Source organism: Lepidochelys kempii, chromosome 9, assembly GCF_965140265.1.
Source record: "Lepidochelys kempii isolate rLepKem1 chromosome 9, rLepKem1.hap2, whole genome shotgun sequence".
NCBI lineage: Eukaryota > Metazoa > Chordata > Testudines > Cheloniidae > Lepidochelys > Lepidochelys kempii.
In genome coordinates this window covers 55462012-55479015 of record NC_133264.1, presented here as the reverse complement: position 1 = coordinate 55479015, position 17004 = coordinate 55462012, and the positions used below count along the sequence as shown (strand labels likewise).

The following is a 17004-nucleotide window of genomic DNA, read 5'->3' as shown; positions in this document are numbered from 1 at the left end:
GTGAGCAGAAACCCTGCAGGGATGGCAAGTCTCAATCCAAACTTTCACTGGGGACTTGCCTCAGTAGGAAGTGCAGGGTCAGAGTTTGAGTGGGGAGTTGGTGTCTGGGAGAGGCGGTCCAGCAAACTCAAGAGTCACACAAGGCTTCAGAGTAACAACGTTTAGCCTGAGGCTCAAGCAGGTATGTGGACATCTGTAATGTGGTAGGAACCTGGCTGTAGCACTAGTGTTTTCCTCGTTTCAGGCTTTCCTGATTGCCTTCACTTCAGACTTCTTGCCCCGTCTGTATTATCAGTACACCCGCGCCAGTGACCTGCAGGGCTATGTTAACTTCACCCTGGCGTATGCTCCAAAGCACTTTGCCTCGCAGCACAATGTCACGTGCAGGTAGGAGTCCCAGCTCAGCTGCCTGGGGGGGCCTCAGGACAAAGCTCCTTCCCATTCTCCATTTGAATTGCAACCTCTGATTTTTTCCTAGTGTTTGTTTTCTCTTCAGGACAGTCTCCTCTGTGGGGCCGCAGCTATGTTTGGGAGTGAAAGATGGGCTCAGGAAGGCACATGCTTTGTTTCCACTTAATCCTGTGTGAGACCTGTGCTAAAGTATTTCTCACCAATTATTGAGCATACTGCCCCATCCAGCTGGGGGTGGGAGAGGGAAGGGAGACCTAAAGGCTAGTTCAATTTATTAGGGGACAAAAGATACACTATTTCATAGACACACCCAGTTTACACCTGAGTTAGGAAGTGCAGCATTAGCTTCTCTAGGGGAGTGCCACTCGGGTCCTCCTTTATGTACGGGGGGCTCACCTGTTTGTGCTCTTCTCGTAAATCAGTCTTGAAGGAACTTAAATGTGTTTTTTAATTGAGCTACTTCTACTCTGATTTACCTTGCTGCTGCTTGCCAGTCCTGGAGGAATGGGCACATACTCCCTGCTGGAGAGCCAGCATTAGTCATGCCTTACCCTGATGGTTCATGGGCCACATAAATGCCATCAGTTATTAATTCTTAAGAGTGATTACATATGTGGAGGAAGTTACAGAAGGCAAAGTCGGGGGAGTGAAACTACCAGTGGTTGCCCTGAGGATGTTGACATGCAATCAAGAGGGCTGGAGGGCTCCTCTTTCCCAGCTGTGACCCCCTCTAGGTGTAATGTCATCTTCTCTTCCCCAGGTACCGTGCATACAGGGATGAGAGCGGCAGGTACTCGCTAACCTATTGGAACCTACTAGCAATCCGCCTGGGCTTTATTATAGTGTTTGAGGTATCTCCCTCTCGTTTTCCTCAACCAGTTCCTCCGGCCAAGGTTTTTTCCCTTTGCTGTCCAATTTCTCATTTTAAGTTCTTTCTTTCTTTCTTTCTACACCTGTCCCCAGGGCATGTACTGTCCGGCTCAGCATAGACATTGCCCTTGTGGGGTTGAAGAGAGTGTGCTCTCTGGGGGATACTTCTTGGTTCAAGTCCTTTCAGTGCCTGTCTCGTTCTCTGCAGTGCTCCTGTTGCTTGGCTGAGAACTCCACCCTGCATGGGTCAGGCACCTCCATGCTGTTCCTTACTCATCTGGTCTTGCTTCAGAAAGAATCAGCTGTCTGATTGGACACATTGCTCTTTTCCTCTTGTTTTCAGCATGTGGTTTTCTTTATTGCTCGTGTGATAGACCTGATGGTGCCCGACATTCCTGAGTCACTGCAGATCAAGGTGAAGCGTGAACGTTATCTGGCCAAGCAGGCACTGGCTGAGAACAAGGTAAATCTCAGGGGCAGTGGTCTTTATTCTACATCGGGGTAGTCAGTAGATGATCTGTGGGCCACATCTGGACTGTCAGATGCTTTTGAACAGACCCTGAAATCTTTTTATTTACGTTGGAGTCCTGAGTTTCTGTGGGCATCCCACTGCCCATGCCTGGAAGATGTCCAGATGAAATGCACTAAAGTAACACCCTATGCCTTTTGGTCTTCAGATGTTCATTAGCAGCTGGGGGGCTCCCTGTTCATAACACCTTTCTCCATGGTCATTGATAATCTCTTCACTCATTTCTGTTGCTCTCCAAGTTTCGTTGTGGCTGTAGTTTCTAGACAGGCTTATCGGTCAGTTCTGCCCCCTAGGTCTTAAAATTCCAGGCTTCATTGGTTACGTAACTCATGCCTTCCTCCCTTAAACATAACTGATGCCAAAGCAGTTTGGTCACTGTCTGTAGGATAGCTTTCTAACTCTCTAATGCTGTGGATACTAATTGTCCTTTCTCCTTTTGATCCATTGCTGAGGTAGGCCCTCTTTGAGAGAAAGGAAGTCAGAGCCACCTCCAGCACTACGCAAACAGCACCTAAAGACTGGGAGCTAGATGGGGTGCATGAAAACCAGGAGCCTACCCAACTGCGGATGATGACATCTACACACGCATTAGCTGCTAGTCCTGAAGCTCATCCTCAGCAGCAGTTTGATCCTGAAGCAGAACCCCCATGAATTGCTGTTGAATCTGTTTTAGAACACACATGGTGACTGCTTCCATGTGGGTGCGAATAAAACTGAGTTCAGCCGTGGAGCACGTGATTTCTAGCACTCTCTCTTTTGGAAGAGATGAACGCAACTTGACTCTGATCCTGAGCTGGGTGTCTGTGTGTAAGAAACCTTGCAGAGGAATGAATTATTTTAGTGAAATTTCAGAGTGGATAAAATGAAGCACTCCAATTAACAGTACAGTGACAGGCATACTTGAATACCAGCTAAGTCCTTAGAGCCCTGCAGGTTAAAGTTAGACACCTGGCAAAAGCCTGGAGCTGCCTGACTGGGGTTGGAAGAAATAATTTATGGAATGTCCTCTGAAGAAATTCCTTCTTGCTCTGAGCTATGGTAGAGGACAGGTGGGCTGTATGTCCCCCAGCTGGCATGAGGTCAGTGTGTAGGAGAAGCAGCGCTTCAGGCTGAAATGAAGCAAGGCCCACTGCTCCAGTGAAGTAGGAAGCAGCAATTCACCAGGCCTGGCTCTTACACAGCTGCAGCAGGGACTTAAGGGAAGTCTAACAACCACAGCATGTTGTCAGACAGGAGCAAGCCTTGCTTCCTCTTCCTGTTATTAGAGAGAGGAAGCTTGGAGTTATGCACTCTATTCCCTTACAGAAGAGAGAGGGGGAGAGCCTGGGTACTAGCTGGGGTTCTTTACACTAGTAGGCATGGAGAGGGGGCTTTGAGGGAACCTACTTACACTAGTGCTGGCCTGGTTAATACCTTTTCCTCCCTGGGGCCTGCACTCCGGTAGGACCACTCAGCCTAGTTATTAGGTAGTAAATCCAGACAGGGAACAACTGACGCTTTAAGATGACAGCTTAAAGTCGTAAAGAACTGTCAAAGGTTATGCTAGCCCCTGCCCTGATGTACATGGAAAAGCAATCTCTTTGAGCATGGGCAGAGAAATACAACACTCCAAGCTGTTTCAGGTTTTTATTTTAGAATTTATAAAATTCCAGTGTCATCCATACTCATGAGCCTTTTTACATGTTTGCATATAGTCTCCAAATTCCAAAGTTAAGGCCAAGGGATCATTGCCATGGAAACATACACTATGGAAGACATTGAAAATAAAGGAAACGGAGCACATACCAGAGCATCTGCTACAGACTGAGGGGCAGCAGGAGACAGTACTAGGTACAATCACTTCATGACCTCTAGCATATAGGGGACCCTGAATTTAACTCAAGCCAAGCTAGGCAACTGATGGGGTTTTTTGTTGTTTTTTTTGGGTAGGGAAGGAAGAGGGTGGCAGGCTTGATGACCTCAAGATGTACCCGTACCCCTTCCCCATCTGGGTTATCTAGCCCTTTTCAGAGCCCCTTTTGCTGGAAAGGAGGGAATACTACCCATGTTCGGTGAGCCACCCCTTTAGACATCTACCATGGGGCCAAAGAGTGGTCAAGTTATTCACCACTGCCTTTGCATAGCCCTGGGACCTGGCTTTTTTCAGTTGACAGCAATTCTCCACTTCACTGTGAGCAACAGGACATTTTGGTATCTGACTTCTGGGCTAGGGTCCTCTTCCAGAGGAGTTTGGGGGGGAAAAAAGAAAGTCAGCATTTCTAAGCCTCACTTGACACAGGTGCAGCATTGGGAACAGCAAGAGGACTGGGGCAAGCCTTCCAATGTAATGACCCTTGCCCCAGTCAGCATTATTGGGGAGAGATTGGGGACTTGCTTGCACAGGAGCTAAAACAGACAGGAAATGGAGGTATGGAAGGAGGACACCCTACTTCCCCACCCCACCAACACAATTTCTCTCTGTGGCTGAGTAAGCAGCTCACTTGAAGCCTCCTTCAAGCAAGCTGTGGCAGTGCTTAGGGTTCAGCAGCTCAGGGGCCAAGATGCTACAGTACAGAGCATGGGATTTACCACATACCGTGGCAAGCCCTGGGCCTTAATTCTCCTGATGCTCTTTGCCTCTGAGCTACAGAAAGTCAAGCTGCTCTAAAGTATTCAGAGTGGACATGCAACCTGCCTCTCTTGAAACCAAACCCACCTTCTGGCTCAGAGTCCTACAGCTCTGAAAGAGGGGGGGACGGTAGGGGAAGAGAGCATGCATTACCCTAACCTTGCTCTTACTTTCATGTGTGTGTTTCTAACAGCTACATGTGCTGATTGATGCTCTTCCACTCTCCCTGCACCTGGTGCAGATAATTCAGCTCTGGCCTCCACAGTGAGATGAGCAGGTTAGAGCATCAGCACTACTGCTAGACTTGGAGGCCACCCACAGACTGGTTTTTGAGGTAGAAAGAAGGCAATAGTAAATAGTGACAAATTCCCTACCCCTTGTGTCTAAATGCTGTCAGAGGGAGGGGGAAATTATGTAGCTTCAGCATTGCAGTTCCCATCAGCTGGCTCCTGGGCCATGTTACCATAGCAAATTGGGCTGACCCAAATTCTGTTGCACCCCATAATACTGTCATGTCCTGGCTCCGACCAGCTCTGCTGCTGTTGGGAAGAACAAACTAGGGGTGAAGGGGGAACACTGGGAAGTAGCCATATTTTTACTCTCACATGTTGGAAGACTCATCAAGTGTGCATGAGACTCTAGAGTCTCAATGCTACACATGGACATGCTCAGTGCCATATATCACTCAAGGCTTTTCTACTTGACCAGGGGATCCCTTGTGTCACTGCTGGTCCCTTCCACTGTCATTGCTTCTACAGATTATTGTATTGTTCTTTAAGCAGTTTCTGATCTTTAGACTTTTAGCTCACTCCACACATCCACTATCACTGTTAGATGGATTTTTGGCAGTTCAAAGGAAAAGCTGATTGCACTCTACGACAGTAAAATAAGGCCCGGGATAAACACAAAGGAAAAAGGGCAAACGTTTTGGCTTTTTAGAAAGTCAAGGAAATTTATTTCCTGAGGTCATGAGACAGGAAGTTGATTCCTAGCCACAGTAAAGGAGGTCTCCTAATGAAGACTGGAGTGCCTAGCAAGACATGCTCAAGGTATCTGATCACTGTCACCACTTTGGCAGTTGTGAAGCTTAGCAGATGAAAGTCACTTATGACACTTCAAACAAAAAGCTGTGTCTGAGTTGGGGGGGTGGAAGGAACTATCCATTTATAGTAGGTCCTAAACCCAGTTACAACAGACAAGTAGAATGGGTTCTAGCACTCCACACAGCATTAGGAGACCTCGCAGGGCAATTTACTTGTGGTCCAGCCGCTGGGTCAGAATTCAAACAGGAAGTATTTGTGGCAGGTTAGTGTCAGGTCAGCTGGCTGGAGGAGATGTTTCTGCTTCCAGGTCATTATCGTTTAGGGCCCCAGGGAAGAGTCTTAGGGGCCACTTGAGCCCCAAAGCTGGGGAAATCTTCCGAACTGCTCATATCAGGGGCCTAGAGCAAAGGAGAGAGAATGGTCCAAGTTATATAGGCTAGCTGCAGTTCTATACAACACTCAAGAAGCTCAGAGACAACTGAAGCATTCAAGAAATATCACATGTGCAAACAACATGAAGATGTCATGAGTGAGGCCACATATGGAAGAATGTTCTAGGATATCAAAGGTTTCAGAGTAGCAGCTGTGTTAGGCTGTATTCGCAAAAAGAAAAAGGAGGACTTGTGGCACCTTAGAGACTAACCAATTTATTTGAGCATAAGCTTTCGTGAGCTACAGCCGATGAAGTGAGCTGTAGCTCACGAAAGCTTATGCTCAAATAAATTGGTTAGTCTCTAAGGTGCCACAAGTACTCCTTTTCTTTTTAGGATATCAAAGTTCTTGAAAGGTACAGAGGACATGGACAATACAGCAACAGGGTTTTAGTAGGACCCAAGAAAACAGCAGGTAATTCATTAAGATGGGTCACAAAAGGATCATGATCTGAATTAACCAAATCAATTCAGAGTATCAGGGAAGCAGATTCTGCAGGAAGGTCGGAAGGACGTCTACGTCTTGGGGAGACTGACACCAAGTATAGTTTGCCCACTGTTTCCTCAGTGGTGCCAGATCTACCTTAATACTCAAATGCTATCCTCCTCATTGCTGTAATATGCAGTAGTATTGAAGTATTCCTGCTAACAGGCAAGGCTTTTCTGTACAGTGGCAGGAGAGACACTAGCTGGGTCAGAGGTTCTTGACACCCCTTAATTTTTATGGCTCAGGCAAGCTTTAGAACTGAGACCTGCCAAGTCCTCAGTGCACCCTGGGAGGACCAAGTGGCCAAGAAGAAGGTATTTGGCTTAGTAGCTTATCCCCTGCCTTTCAGATAATGGTCAGAAATGGTCACCCTAACCTTGAGTTCCACAATAACAAAGTGCCAACCACAGCCGCTTTGGCAGGCAATCTCCGCTCCAGGGGCTGTGGAGGAGAGATTCGCCAGGCTAGCAGCTCCTTTCAGAGCCTCTACAGGAGGATTCTGGTGTTCCTAGCAGAGGGGAGAGTGACAGCAGCAGAGGAAAGCTGGGCAATTTAGAAACCCAACATACTAACATCTAGGGGCCTAGCACATACTGTCGGCAAGCTCTCCAGGTGATGAGAGAGATTCTTGACACCTCCCAATTGTCAGGAAAGGCCTAGAAATCCACTAAAAAAAAAGGGAAGAACATAATTCTGAAACAAGTTACCTACCTTTCATAACTGTTGTTCTTTGAGATGTGTTGCTCATGTCCATTCCATTCTAGGTGTGTGCGCACCCACGTGCAGAGTTGTCAGAATTTTTTGCTTTAGTGATAGCCGCAGGGTCAGCTGTGGTGCCCTCTGGAGTGCCACGCTCATGTGGCAACGTATCAGGCGCCGCTAGCCCTGTGCCCTCAGTTCCTTCTTGCTGGGCAACTCCGACAGAGGGGTAGGCAGGTAGTGGAACGGACATAAGCAACGCATCTCAAAGAACAGTTACAAAAGGAAGGTAACAGTTTTTTCTTCAAATGCTTGCTCATGTCAATTCCATTCTAGGGGACTCACAAACAGTATCCCAGGAGGTGGGCTTGGAGTTCCCGGCTGTGTGGCTTGCAACACCGCTCTACCAAAGCCAGCATCGTCCTGGGCTTTCTGGGTAAGCGCGTAATGGAATGTGAATGTGTGGACAGACGATCAGGTAGCGACCCTGCTGATATTTTGGATCAGCACCGGGCCACGAAGGCTGCTGCAGCTTGCGCCCTGGTTGAATGGGTGATCACAATTGCCAGTGGTGGCACTTTCACCTGTTCATAGCAAAAATAAATATACAGGCAGTGACCCATGACGACACTCTGGGTGACCACAGGAATGCCCTTCATCCTGTCTGCCTCCACAACAAATAGTTGCATCGACTTACAGAATGGCTTAGTCCTTTCTATGTAAAAGGCTAGTACACTCTCTGGACATCAGGAGGGTGATCTATGGTCCTCATCTGATTTATGAGGTTTTTGGAAAGAAGATGGTAAGTATATGTCTTGACTAGTATGAAACTGTGAAACTACTGTGGGCTTGAAAGCTTGGTGCTGCCGCAGTTGGACCTCGTAGAATACCATATAGGGCAGTTCTCAGGTAAGTGCCCTAATCTCAGAGACCCTACAGGCTAACGTTATTGCCACCAGGAGAATTGCAGAGTGTAGCCCAGAGGTATTATACTGAGCACCCAATGGTTTGAAGTTACTTGCGACTATGCTGACTGGAAGCGATGCAGACGGTTGAAGGAGTAGGAAGGTGGATCCTGAGAACTGACTGCAGTGCCGTCCTTGAGTGCACCTCAAAATGAGTGCTTCTGGCCACCCCGGTGTTTCGCTGGACCACGCTGAGTAGGCAAACAGGAGGTGGAGGGGTGACCATGATTGAACCTCTCTCTCTTCCTCCTAAAGAAGCCTTGCCAGAGAGGCCAAGGTCTAGGAGGTAGCAGGAATTGCATACGCCACAAACGGCAAGAAAACAAGCCTAGTGAGCAGAGTGGCTCGAGAATCCTCAAATCCATGTAGCTTCACATCCGTTTGCTCTGAAAAGAGCCCATTGCCTTTGAAGGGAAGGTCCTGGATGGAGGACTGCCTCTGCTAACACAGACCCAAGGATTGAAGCCAGGAACTGCGCCTCATAACTACAGCCAAGACAAAGACCCTGGCCACCGAATTGGCTGCCCCAGGCCATCTGGAGAGAGCCCCTCGCCACCGTGGTACCTTCCTCCAGGATGGTAGCAACCTCCTGAGGCACGGAGTCCCACAAGTTACAGTTGTATCTCCCCAACAAAGACTGGTGGTTCGATACTCTGAACTGAAAGCTGGCTGTAGAATAAACTTTTCTTCCAGAAAGGAAACAGACACGCCAGGAAGCTGGACCTATGTGGCACTCACTTGCCCTTGCCTGTCCCTTTCATTGGCCGCAGATATGATTAGCGACCCTGGGGGTGGATGGGTATACAAATATTTGAATGCATTAGCAGGGACAAATATTTCTTTTCTGCCCAGGTGGGCAGGATAAGAGATGGGATTTGCCACAGGGCCTTGGCTATCTTCAAAATCTCCTCATGTATCAGCAGTGTGGTTCATGATGGGGCTGCCACTGTTAGAATGTTGAACAAGTTGCCCGACTGCTCCGCCAGTTCCTCCACTTCCAAGCCCAAGTTTGAGGTCACCCTTCTAAGCAGGGCTTGGTGCTCGTTAAAGTCCTCACAGGGACTGACGTGTGAGGGCCCTGCTACTGCTTCGGCTGACGAGGATGATGATTGCACCACTGGGGGAGGACCTGGGGCATTGTCCCCCATAGGGGAGGGCTCCCTTGGAGTAGGCACTTGCTCTTCTACCCCAACATCGGAGTCCGGGCCGTGCACTGAGTCTGGTACAGTCATTGCAGGGGGTTGCTTCTCCAAAGCAGCAAGGGAAGAATGGTGTGAGAGAGGCATTAGCATCACCAGCATGCCCCACACATTCCAATTGGGCCATTGGTCTGGCCACTGACCCTACAACCATCCCGGCAGTGTGGAAGCAGAGAGAGCCTCCGGTGCCCACAAGATTTGCTGCTGCCATGGCAAGGGGCTAAAGTCCCACTCTGACCTAGACGAGTCCCTTTCCAGTGACCAAGGCAGGACTGTAGATGCGTGTGTCTGGCAGCTGACCATAGGTGCCAGGGAGTGGTCCCTCAAGTAAGATGATCAGTGTCTCTCAGAGGACTGGTGCCGGGGTGTGGAGACCAGTGCTGGAAAGGTGAGATGTCCCGTACCAGCGGAGACCTGCGCCAGGACATCGGCTGGTGAAAGGACGATCAGTGCTGGGTGTACAGAGACTGATGCCTCACTGAAGGTCACCTGTGCTGTTGGAGACCAGGACCGCAGTGACGGCGACCTGAGCCGTCTGACCAGAGACTTAGGTTGCGGAGTCAGGGATCTTGGTCATGGAATACTGCCTCTGCTCCGGGGAGGGATGGCATTCAACTGCCCTCTGAGGTGGTCTTATGGCTGGCTTGCCCTTAGAACGGGGAGCCTTAGCCACCTCCAATGCGCTGGAAGGGCTCTCTGGTCCCTAGCTGCCTGGAGGGCCTCAGACATCGAAGGTACAACCAGGTGCCAGGGTCCCTACTGCTCCCAGGAGTGGGATCCCTGGGGGATCCAGCCTGAGAGGTAACCCCTTGAAGCTCCAGAGAGGGCAGTCAGGCCTGTCTCTCCTTGTTTGGTGCCAGGGAGCCTTGCTTTTTCAGGTGCTTCTTGGACACCGGCAGAGCTCAGTGCTGGGCAGAACACTCTTCACCAACCCCAAGGAGCTAAGTGTAGAGTTGCAGCATGAAGGCTCTGACACTGGATGAAGTGCAGCCTCCATAAGAAGGGCCCTTAGACGAATGTCCCGCTCCTTTTGAGTTTGGGTCGAAAGTCCTTGCAAATTTGATACCTGTCCTTTATGTGCGACTCTCCCAAGCACTTCAGGCAGTGGCGGGGAGGGTTGCTAACAGGCACAGGCCTATTGCAGGTTGAACAAGGCTTGAAACCCGGGGACGGGGCATGCCCCACCCCGGGGCAAAGTCCCTACTGAGACTAACCCTTAACATCTAATTACTAACTACTGTAAACAACTATATACAAAGAAAACAAACAATAGGTGCTGGAGAAAAAACTTGTCCACTTGCGAGGCAAGGAGAAGTTGCTCCGACCAACCACCAGGGGCAGTAAGAAGGAACTGAGGACATAAGGCCGGCGACTCCTCATATACCAGCACACGAGTGCGGCACTCCAGAGCGTGCCACAGCTGGCCCTCCGGATACCACGAAGACAAAAAATTCCAACACCTGTGCACATGGGCGTGCACACACCTAGCATGGAATAGACATGAGAAAGCACTAAAAGAAGAACAGGCATTGATCCCCAATGAACAGTGAGATGACCCTCCGGTTCATATCCTGGCCATGCAGAGTCCATGGCACAGGAACAGTCTCTGGGAAGAGGAACCTCTGGAGGTGCAATAGCAGAAGCAGCACTCACCTTCTCATTGCTGCCAGCTGCCCAGGGGGCATCTCTCACCACAAATCCCTTGGATGGGGCCTTGGACTCCTCATGTGCGGAGGGTTTCATGTACACCTGCATTGCCTCATTGTCCACCACATCAGCTAGCTGCAGGGAGAGGAGTTCTCTTTGTATGGTGATGTACCTTGTGTTCCCTACTTAGTCAATGAAGTCTCCCCTGCCCCACAGCATCAAACAGCAATTGCTGCCAGTAGCAGCTTAAGACTAGCATGCTGCACCCCTCAGAGAGGCAGATGACACCCATTTTATTGGCTGCTCTATTCATTCATTTACCCCCCTCACTTCAGTTGCACATGGCAGTGGCCACATAGACTGCCTTGACACTGCTTCACAATCCAACACCTACTCGGGGTTCTAATTTCTAGGGACAGCTGCACAGAACAGCTGAAATTGCCATGAGCACAGTAGTGTTTTCCTCCTCCTATCCGTCTCTCACAGATTCCTCTCCCAAGTGGCAGGAGACAGAGAGATCTGGACATTCAGTGATTATCATGCAGCAGTATGCCTGTAATAGCGAGCTGAGCTCCCTGCACACACAGCAGGGACTTACAGTTTTTAGGCCCATAGTCTCCACTACGAAGGAAGTTAATTAACTGGGCTGTTTATGCCACAGACCAGAGCCATTCTTCTGGCCTTCACTTCCCTTCCTCCTCCACTACTCACATATTCCTCCTCCAGGTTCAGGATATGATCGATTGCTTCCTCCACATTATCAGGGAGCCCAGTCACAGTCACACAGTTGGGGTCAGATGCACCACTCTGGGGGAAGCGGATATCCACCTGGAATGCAAGGCACAGCAGAGGGTTTTAGATGTGCACCAGCCCCTCTCAGGTGGCTCATCATTCTGGAGGTCCATGGCTAGGCTGCAGTGATGACCCCACAGGTGCTCACAGTCAGAGGGTTCATTTGCACTGGACCATACCAAGCCCTGGTGGGGAGTGTTTGGTTTCCAGTACAAGGAAGTGCTGAGCTGGAACCCATACATAATAGGAAGCCTCATTCCCAGCAGAATGGAGACTGATCAGCTTGGGAGCGGGGGGCTCTGACCCTTCTCCAGCCACTGCTGCCGTTTGCTCAGCATCATAGAATATCAGGGTTGGAAGGGACCCCAGAAGGTCATCTAGTCCAACCCCCTGCTCGAAGCAGGACCAATTCCCAGTTAAATCATCCCAGCCAGGGCTTTGTCAGGCCATCCTGCAGCTTCATAGTGTTGTGCAGCCCAGAGCCCAGTAGGGCTGAGCTGCTCTACCACAAGCACCTGCCCGGGGCAGAGTCCCCACTTCTGCAAAGCGCTTAGAACTGTGGCAGCCAGCGTGCAGGTGATGGCTCCCACTGCCATTACAGCCTGCCATGCTTTACCAGCCACTATGGTGGTGGGAGGTCTAACCACTGCGTCCTCAGCTATCTCCACCTCTGTCAAACTACTGCTAGTGCCGCCTCACAACACTAGACTGCTGGCAAAAACCAGCGGGTTCTAGTGAGCTTCTAGGATTCTCCAGCAGCTCTCAGCTTGTTTTGGACACTAGAGCCCCATGGACAGAGTGGTACTTGAGATGCCACAATTTCCTCTTCAAAGAGCAGCTTTCCAGCCTTCCCAATTTTCAAGAGACAGAAGGGAAGTGTAGGTCTGCAGCCTGACACAGACTCAGAGGTCTGAGCTCCCCCCAGGGCTATCAGTGGGCTGTTCACGGCAAAGCTAAAAGACAAATGCAGCGTCAGTGATGTTCATTATTTCACTGCTGATCATTTCAAGAGACAAACCTTGCTAAAGCCTTTCTTCCAAGAGCCCAAACAATCCTAATCCAGCCTGAGACAGGTACATGGCCTGTTGCTTTGGACACTGCTGGAAGGTAATCCAGTATTACAGTGAAGCCGTCTAGAACAGAAGTGTCTCCCACACACTCAGAGGGACCCAAGAACCCAAGCTGCCCCCTACTCGGCTCCCCTCAGTCACAAACAGCTTCCATAAAGCAGCTGTGTTTTCAACAGGAAAATCTGAATCCACTGAAAGTGTCAGAAGATGTAAGGGCACCACAAACACTGAATCCAACAGCAAATTCAATACAGAGCGTATGGGACTCTTTGGATTTTTATCTAAAGCTGCCAGATTTCCAGGGTCCTGGGTACTCAGCTCTGCGAGACCACTGGGGAATGTCAAACTCCCCTCAAAGAGTTGCCTAGATGATAGCACTGGTTCCCCACAGGCTCCAAGCAGGGGGAACCAGGAGGCCATGGTCCCATCACTTTTAAAAAGCCATAAGGGCGAGCGTGGTGGGGGAGAAAGAGGAGTGAAAGCAGGGGGCAGAGCCTCAGGGGAAGGGACAGGCCCCCATTCGGGCACCAGTGGGGAGGCCACCCACACTTTTAGGAAGCTTCTGCCACTCCTGGCTCCATAATCAGTGACAGGGCAGCAGATAAAAGCTGTTCCCTCTCACTCGGAAGAGCCATTCAGCTCAGGTCTGAAAGTGTGAAATGATCAGACCATTATGATTGTGATGGACAGGTGCCACTGACAGAGGCAGTTGAACAGTTGTGGCTTAGCCCTGGGAACAGCACAGAGGGAACACACAGAAGCAGGTCTGCCAGATTAAATCCACCCAGGCCACAGACACTCAGGATACATCTACACTGCAACTGACCACCTGCATCTGTCCCACGTCAGCCGACGAGGGTTCAGGCTGCAGGACTATGCAATTGCAAGGTAGCTGCTTGGCTCAGGCTGGAGCCAGGGCCCACCAACCTGAGCATCTATCCTGCAGTTAAACAGCTCTGTAGCCCCAGGCAGCTGACAGGCCAGCCTCAGGTGTTCAACTGCAGTGCAGACACAGCCTAAGGGCTCAGTGGAGTTCTCTCTCGGCCTACGTATGGAACACTGGAGTCGTGTGCCCCACCCTGGGAAGAGCTCCAGAAACCAACGGGAACTCAGGCACCCTGGGTCACCATTTCCAGAGATACCATTTTGCTCCAGGGGAGGCGGGGGGGGGGGGGGGGGGGGAGAAGAAGAAGAGAGAGAGGGAAGGGAGGAGAGCAGGCTGCTTTAACCCATTCCTAATTGTGGTGTCCAATCAACTTTGCTGCTTGGGGTGTATGAAGGAGCCATAGGTCCATCTATGCCCTGGCATGCAGCCCTGACTCAGACTACAGTAAGCACAGGAAGAGAGCAAGGCCTGTACAGCTAGACAGGCTGGGGCCTTGCCTTGCCTCCCATCACCTAACTCCTACGTGCAGCCATCTCCAGCTCAGTCACAGTCAAGCCCTCAGAGAGATGCCCTGTAACACAGCAGCACCATCATCCCTCCAGCCTTTGCAGCCCAGGTCAGGGTTTTGCAGAGGGCAGAAAGCATGGGCATTAAGAGCACCAAAGTCCTGGGTTTGAAGTAGTTCAAGCTACCCCAGCCATTGTACAGCAGCCCCCGCAATGGATCCAGCGTACTCTCCATGCCCACCTTGAACTCATCCATGATTTTGCGGATGGCTTTGCCCCGTGCTCCAATGATGCGGGCATGAACACGATGGTCAAGCGTCACATCCTCAGAGACCATCTGCTCCAGCTCGCCCACAATCTTCATGATGGCGTCTCGGGCTGCCTCTGTGTTCTTCTCATAGCCAGTTATGGTGATCTGATCCTGGGACTAGGAAAGCAGGTGGGGGAGGAAGTTAGAATGGAGTTGCTGGGAGCAAACCCATCCTGGACCTCTAAGGGAGAGGTCTGACTGGAAGGCAACACTACAGGAGACTCTGGGCTGGAAACCAAGTGCAGTGTTAGACTGGCCTGCCTGGGCAGGCTCGGGGTTGTTTTTCTTTGATCAGCATTTTGCAGTGAGCAGCTGCTGGAAATGTCACGCATGCTCTATTCAGAGTCCAGAGCCTCTATTATGCCCCAGAAGGCTTTATCCCCCTCCAGTCCTCACCTGGTTATCATCATCCTTATCCGGGAACTGGATGTTGACCTCATGCTCTGTGCGGATCTGGGTGATCACTGCCCCCTTTCTTCCAATAATTTTAGGGTGGTATTTGGGGTCAACACTGACAGTGAGCTTGAAGCTTCGCAAGGCCTGTAACGAGAAGGGAGACCCTCTCAAGCGCTATAGCAGAGTATACACCAAGGTTTGACCAATTGCATCTATTCCTGTCTATGTCAAACTTCTCCCTCCATCTTTCAAGTATCCTGCCTGTAAGGGGACACCACACATTTAGGCAGATTCTGGGGGAGTTTTCTGCTCTCCCTGTGACATGCCCTAGGTTGTCCCACAGTGGCTGCTCTGGGTGGCACTACCTGAACATGTGCACATGACTGCAGAGCCAAAGTACTTGTGTGCACATCTGCCACTGGCCTGTGCTTCTGTTGAACCTCTGCTCATTTACTCATAGCTCCCTGCTCATGACAGTGCCTCGTTGTTCTGTGCTGGGGACTGTAGAGAGGAAACCCAACAGAGCAGAGGAGCCAGGGAGGATGACCAAACTACCACACTTCACGTGAAGAGGATAGAGAATGGGACTCGGAAGCATTCCTCACAGAGCGAGGATTAAAAGCTGTTGGGTGAAATCCTGGTTTCACTGAAGTTGATAGCAGAACTCCCCAGATGACTTCAAAAATCAGCCAAGATTTCACCCATTGTCTACACAGCAGATTCCACTTCCAGGTCAGATGGAGGAGTGATGGAACACAAGCCACTGGCCAAACCAGTTACTGTATGCATTGTGTCACTGCAGAAAGATTGCCCCATTCCAAATGCCTCGCCTATTGGGGATAAAAAACTGGACAGACCGATCACTACCTTTTCATCAGCTCACACTGTGCAGATGGGCTTTTTTAGAATCCACTTGTTCTTTTTAATTAAAGTTACATTTGGAGTAACACAAAGTGGAATGGACTCTTACCATCAGGTTAGTAGCTAATGTGGCTGTAACTGCCATAGTTACAGTGCAGCAACTTGGGTTACGGGAGCTTGTAACTCAGCCTTCAAGTTCACTTGAGGCAGAAGCAAACAAGCCATTGTAACTCTAAATTCCTTATCTTAGGCCAAGGAAGCTGCCTCCAATAGTGCTGCAGAGCCCAATCCATCGGCGCTTCCACTTTGCTGCCAGCTAGGTGAATGTTGTTCTGGAGGCCACTGATCATTTTCACATTACTGCCCAGGTTCAGAGGGCAGTGTCCAGCTGTCAGAGGCAGCAGAGGGGGGTCTGAAAGGGTGATCCCATGTGCCTACCCTAAGAGCTCAGATATCAGGCCAAACACACACTATTTACAAGGGTGCGTTCTGCCTCTATACATCCTCCAGTATCACTGACCCCTTTTACACAAAGCTAGAGACAACACTTGGGCTGGGGGCGGAGGGGGCTAGTTCTCCTAGGAGCAAGAGGGACAAGGAAGCAGGCCGTGCCACTAGGGCTTACCCGATCTTCTTGCTCAGCCTGCAGTTCCTTCACTCTCTCCAGCAGTCCGGCCTTTGCGCGGTCCAAGTTTGCAGCGAGCCCAGTGATACTGATGACATCAGACCGAAGTTCAGGGGCAGGGACTTGGATGTTCACCTAAATGACAAACACCTGTTTTCACTTTGGGCCAATAGACAGCCAGTTCACATGCCACTTCACTGCTGAGGGAAGAGCCTGAGGTTGCAGCATCACTGCCACGGCCACCACCACCACCACACCAAAGCAAAACTTCAGTTCATCACTGTGTGACTAGTTCTTGACTGTGCAGCTAGTATGTGGTAGCTCTTGCACCAAACTAGAGAGGTTTAGGAAAGGGAAAGGTTTGAGCAACAGGGCCCTGTTGCTACCAGTACACACAGGAATGGCCAGTCTTGGTCAAGACATAGGTCCACCTAGTCCAGTATCCTGTCTGACAGTGGCTAGTACCAGTTGCTTCAGAAGAGCCCTGCAATAGGCAGATGTGGAATAACCTGCCTCCAGGGCATCAGCCAGGAGGCTGCAGAAATCAAACACTAGTGCCACTATTCCAGGTGGATTCTAACTGCATCTCATGGACTTTAAGGCCAGAAGGGACCACTGTGATCTAGTCTGACCTCCTGCACATTGCAGGCCACAGAACCTCACCCACCC

General features: G+C 50.3%; 2 protein-coding genes across 5 annotated transcripts in view; one reads left to right on the top strand and one right to left on the bottom strand.

The window, feature by feature from the left end:
* ANO7 (anoctamin 7) overlaps positions 1-7703 on the top strand; it is a 34292-nt gene extending 26589 nt beyond the window's left edge. Inside the window, exons 20-23 of one of the 2 annotated variants that reach the window (XM_073360455.1) lie at positions 245-387; positions 1172-1262; positions 1625-1744; positions 7415-7703. In XM_073360455.1, the coding sequence (XP_073216556.1) occupies positions 245-387; positions 1172-1262; positions 1625-1744; positions 7415-7672 (612 nt within the window). In that variant the 3' untranslated portion in view covers positions 7673-7703. Of the gene's footprint in view, positions 1-244; positions 388-1171; positions 1263-1624; positions 1745-2266; positions 3813-7414 lie in introns of those variants that run through there. The other variant, XM_073360454.1, reaches the window with a different exon arrangement.
* The window catches only part of HDLBP (high density lipoprotein binding protein), a 91406-nt gene continuing 77824 nt past the window's right edge, over positions 3423-17004 (bottom strand). For all 3 annotated transcript variants that reach the window (XM_073360450.1, XM_073360452.1, XM_073360453.1), the window contains exons 23-28: positions 16336-16470; positions 14850-14993; positions 14385-14570; positions 11601-11717; positions 10896-11024; positions 3423-5859 (exon numbers count right to left, since the gene is read on the bottom strand). In XM_073360450.1, coding sequence (XP_073216551.1) covers positions 5773-5859; positions 10896-11024; positions 11601-11717; positions 14385-14570; positions 14850-14993; positions 16336-16470 — 798 coding nt within the window. In that variant the 3' untranslated portion in view covers positions 3423-5772. The remainder of the gene's footprint in view (positions 5860-10895; positions 11025-11600; positions 11718-14384; positions 14571-14849; positions 14994-16335; positions 16471-17004) is intronic.